At 57.3% G+C, this 5,090-nt stretch overlaps 1 protein-coding gene across 1 annotated transcript; it reads left to right on the forward strand.

Annotated features, from left to right (window-relative positions):
* The first annotated feature begins 262 nt into the window (after positions 1 to 262).
* STOML1 (stomatin (EPB72)-like 1) lies at positions 263 to 4,892 on the forward strand. Its single transcript, XM_009880976.1, has 7 exons — positions 263 to 410; positions 598 to 704; positions 859 to 1,008; positions 1,506 to 1,709; positions 2,533 to 2,761; positions 3,392 to 3,622; positions 4,690 to 4,892. The coding sequence occupies exons 1-7, from the start codon at positions 263 to 265 to the stop codon at positions 4,890 to 4,892; spliced, it is 1,272 nt and encodes a 423-aa protein (XP_009879278.1).
* The last annotated feature ends 198 nt before the right edge of the window (positions 4,893 to 5,090 follow it).

Consider the following 5,090-nt stretch of genomic DNA (forward strand, 5'->3'; position numbering starts at 1 on the left):
TCTAGGTTCTTCCCCAGAGGGTCGCCGGGAAGATGTGAAGCCCCCCCCCGACCCCAAGCTGGGTGAGACCCCGGCGAGGAAAAACCCCCTGAAGGATTTGATTTCTTCCAGCGAGCATCCGCTGTGAAAACGGCAGGGCTCACCCGCTCTTCTCCGGCGTCTCTCCGCGTCAGGGCAAGGAGGTTGGATCGGGCTGGGGACAAGCAGAAGCCATGGCGGCGGGGAACCGGGCTTAGAGGGTCCCGTGTGAAGCACCAGCACCATGTTCAGCCGATCAGGATACCAGGCTCTTCCCTTGGGAGACTTTGATCGCTTCCAGCAGTCCAGCATCGGGCTCTACGGTGCCCAGAAGGGCTTCTTCTCCTTCGGATCCAAGCAAGATCCTCTGGGGCCGGCTGGGAATGCTGCGGGTGAGTCCCCACCTTAAAGGGGAGATGCTGCCTTCCCCTCTTTTGCCACCTACGCTGCGGGGTGTCGCGCTGGCTGGGTGCCCCCCATACTGGGGTGCATGGGGAGGGGGAGAAGGCTTGCATGGGGGTTTCCAGACAGGGAAGGGGGATTTGGAGCAGGTACTTACCCCGTTTCATTCCCCTGCAGACTCCTCCCAGGGTTGGTTGTCCTGGATCTGCCATGGGATTATCACCTCCTTGGTCTTCTTGCTGATGGTTGTCACCTTCCCCATCTCAGGATGGTTTGCCTTGAAGGTAAGGGAGGGAAGCAGGCGAGGAGGGGGATGGCAACCCATCCTCCATGCCGGGGGGGGGGAGGACCGTTCCCATCTGCCCCTGCTTCCATCGCTCCTGCCACCGCAGGAGCCAAGGTTTTGCTTCTGCCCTCTTCTAAACTTCCCCATTCCAGATCGTGCCCGCCTATGAGCGAATGATCATCTTCCGCCTGGGCCGCATCCGGGCGCCGCAAGGACCCGGCATGGTCTTGCTGCTGCCTTTTATCGATCACTGGCAGCGCGTGGATCTGAGGACGAGGGCCTTCAACGTGCCCCCCTGCAAGGTGAGTTGCTTTGGACCTCAGGGCAGGATGAAGAGACATCTCTAAAATACCCAGAGCGGGTGGATTTGGGGGTGGTCTGACCATCGGTGCTGTGCATGGACCCAACTTTGAGTTCCTCCATCCTCATGGCGAGGCGAGGGGGGTTGTGGCTGGTGCTGTGCACCCAGAGTCCTCACCTGCCTGCGGTTGAAAAGCTCCTCTTGATTTGCACGCCTCGTTCAATGCACGATCCTGGCTGGAGACATCTCAAAAGCAATCCCTACCTTTCTCAGATGTCTTTCAATAACAGCCTTGTGCTGGAAACTGGCCTCACCGCTCAGACTAGCCCAAAATTCATCATTTGGGCTGGTTGTATTTCTAACAACCCTCTTAATAAAGACATCTAGAGGTGGTTGCCAGCTGGGGAAGAAGTGAATGCCTTTGCTCCTGGGCTCTGTGCTCAAGGGTTGGGCCACGGGGTGGAAAGGGGAAGAGATCCTGACTCCCTTCTGCCCCAGGTCACCTCCAAGGACGGGGCGGTCATCTCCATGGGCGCCGATGTCCAATTCCGGGTGTGGGACCCCGTGTTGTCCGTCATGATGGTGAAGGACCTCATCGCAGCCACCCGGATGACGGCGCAGAACGCCATGACCAAGACCTTAGTGAAGAAGAGCCTCCGCGAGATCCAGGTGGAGAAGCTGAGGATCGGGGAGCAGCTGCTGGTGAGAACTGCCTCCAGCCCTGCATAGACATCCCCCTTCACCCTCCCAAACCCTCAGGCTGTTGGTGTGGAAGTAACAGGAAGGGAAAGCTGCAGAAAGTTCATCTGACCATGAACTTGGCTGATGAGGGGATATAGGAGGAGGTGGTGATGAGTGGGGAGTAGATAACTTCAGCCTGTGGGTCTCTGGAGCTCTGTGGCTTATCTCAACAGGCTTTGGCCACACAGAAAAGCCCACAGGTTGTCGGCAGACTTAAATTCAACCTCCATATCTCCAGCAGGAAAACATCTGGAGGGGGCTGCAAAACTGGAAAGGGATTTTGGGGAGAGAAGTGGGGCAGGATGATGGCAGAGGGGCAGTGAGTAGTGCCTTCAGCCAACCTGGGCCGAGCCAAGAGCTTGTGGGTTGAGTGTCTACAAGGGGGGATGTGAAAGGATGCTGGGAGAATACTCTGGGGTCTCTGGGGTGGTTTGGAGGCTAGAGACGGTGCCTGGTAGAGCACCATTCCAGGCCATGGTGCCCAGAGGGGAGCAAGAAAAGGGAAGGGTCTGGGAGGGAGCCATGGAAAAGGGAACGAGGCCTCTCTCAACCTCCTCCAAGCTGGGAGAGCAACTGGGGGAGCTGGGTTGAGTATGAGAGTAGACAGATTGGAGGAGAAGGCCCGTTGAACCTGGTCCAACACCCCACATCTAAAGCTGGTGGGTAGCAGAAGTATAAGCTATGGGATGCCCATGGATGGGAGCGCTATGGGGGGTGGTCTCCATGGCCATACTCGGTTCGGCCCGGGCTGCCAACACCTCTCCCTTTCTTCCGGGCTCTGCAGCTGGAGATTAACGACATGACCAAGTCCTGGGGCCTGGAGGTGGACAGGGTTGAGCTGAGCATGGAGGCTGTGCTGCAACCACCCCGGGAGAACCTGGTGGGCCCTCTGGCCACCATGCCACCCATCTCTGGGCCAGAGGGGCTGGATGGCACCATTCAGCAGTTGGCCGCCCATTTCTTCAGCAACACCCTGGCTCTGGCGGGCAGCAAGACCGGCGCTCCAGAGGCAGGTAACCAACCCAGGGCCACCGCTTCTCTGCTGAGGGGATGTCCCTCTGGCCCGATGACCTTTGTGTCCGTTGGCTGTTTGACCAGAGGAGTCAAAGTCTGGGAGATAACACGCTCCTACGAGCACAGCGCAAATAGGCTGGTAGGGGGGAGGAGAGAGGACCGCTTCAGGCACAGCTCCGTAGAGCACGTGGCACACCACAACCTTTCTAAGGACACGGTGGAGATGGGACTGGGGAGGGCAGGAGCAGATCTGTGGGAGCCTGGGCTCAAGACCAACTCAGGCCTCAGCATTTTCATCAGGAAAACATAGGGAAGGACCTAAATTTGCTGAGGGAGTCACATCTGAGGGCAACGTGAATTATTTTTTTTTTCCCCAGAAACTGCGCCGATTTGTGCCCCGCTGTTTCTTTCAGGGATAACTTGCCACCCTCTGGTAGCAGGGGAAGAGAAACCCATGGCAGATAGGAGCAGGCAGTAGGAACTGGCAAAACCATGTTGTCTTCTTCTTGCTTAACTGGAAACTTCCTGGATAAGTGGGTTTCTCTGCTCCAGAGGGCTCATGCAGACCAGCAAAGTTCACCACTCAAAGAGGTCTCCTCAACGCACTTCTGTCCCTTTGTCTCCAGCAGACAGTGTGGAGACGGTGAACGAAGTGGAGCCTCCCACCGCTCCCCTCCTCGCCACCGCTGGCAGCACCTGGAGAAAGCCCAGTGCAGATGAACTGCTCTCGGCAGTGGAACCCGTCCTCTCCGAGACCCTGGTCAGCCAGGTGGGAGCATCCTACCAGGTCAACATCGCCCTGCCCAGCGGCGCCCAGAGCACCTACTTCATAGACCTCTCCTCAGTTTGCGCTCTTCGGGGTTGTTGTGTCGGGGGTGGGAGGGTGTTTCGTGCCCGTGGCCCCTTTGCATGCTGCGAACCCCACCAAGCGTGGTGATAGGTGGTCCCAAACCAACCCGGATTGGTAGCTCCATGAAAGGCACCTCAGGGTCCATCAGCTGAGCGCCGCGCTTTGGTGACCGTGGCCTTGATTCCATGCTCCCTGGAAGTCCAAAGTATAACCTGTTTTGGGTTAAACCCATGGATTTTCCTTCAGAAAGAGAGAGTTGATAGAAAATTGGCAGCCAGGTCTCCTCGTGGTTGGCCAAGTAGGATGGCTCAGAGACCTCAGGGCTTGTTGCCTCTTCTGTGCCACCAGCCCAAGGGGGCAGTGATGGAGGGATATGATGGGCAGCACCTTGGGCCAGTGCCATACTGGAAGATGTCCTCCCAGCACCCAATTCCATTCCCCTATGGGTGCTGATGGTTTTCCTGGTGGCCGTGTGTGTTCTGTTTGGTTGGGATAGGGTTAATCTTCTTCACAGTAGCCAGCGTGGGGCTATGTTTGGATTTGTGCTGGAAACAGTGCTGATAACACAGGGATGGTTTAGTTCCGTCTGAGCAGACAGGGTCAAGGTCTTTTCTGCTCACACCACCCACCAGAGAGAAGGCTGGGGGTGCACAGGGAGTTGGGAGAGGACGGAGCTGGGGACAGCTGACCCTGAGTGACCAAAGGGATATTCCATACCATACAACGTCGTGCTCAGCAATAAAAAGCTAGGGGAAGAAGGCGGGGGGGACACATTCAAAGTGGTGGCCCCATACTAGCTACTATGGAGAATATCAACTCTACCCCAGCCCAAATCAGCGCACCATGGCAAAAGTAGGACAGGGCTTGGAGGAAGACCACTGCAAAAGGTCATTGGAGATAAATATCTCTTGTGTAGCTCCCCCGAAATGAGTAAGAACTCCAAAATCCCCCTGCCAGGCCCTTGGCCATCATCTGGCCCGACTCAATCCTTCTGAAACGGTGGAGGGAAACACCAGCAGGCAAGGCTGGATCCTGACGCCTGCTCTTTCTCCCTCTCCCACCCGTCATATCCTACAGGCAGCGGGCGGGCTGGCCGAGGTGTGCCCGATGGCAACCCCGACGTCATTCTGGAGGTGGCGGAGAAAGACCTACAGGACCTCTTCTTGGGCGACCTGCGCCCCTTGAGTGCCTACATGAGCGGGAAGCTGCAGGTGAAAGGCGACCTGCACCTTGCCCTGAAGCTGGAGGAACTCGTCAAGGCGATGAAACAACATAGATAGAGCATGTGTGTGGGTGCGTGTCTGTGTGCATGTGTCTTTGTAGGTGTGCGAAAGCCGAGGGGGGGGACACACATATAGGGGTGCTGTGTGGTGGGGGACCTGCTGGAGCTCCTGCCTTCATCCCCGTGGAGGCTGCAGAGGTTGGGTGAAGACCTGAGCAGGGAAACTGCGCTCCGTTGCCTGTCCTTGTCTTTACCT

The sequence above is a fragment of the Charadrius vociferus genome, unplaced genomic scaffold, assembly GCF_000708025.1.
Source record: "Charadrius vociferus isolate BGI_N301 unplaced genomic scaffold, ASM70802v2 scaffold933, whole genome shotgun sequence".
NCBI lineage: Eukaryota > Metazoa > Chordata > Aves > Charadriiformes > Charadriidae > Charadrius > Charadrius vociferus.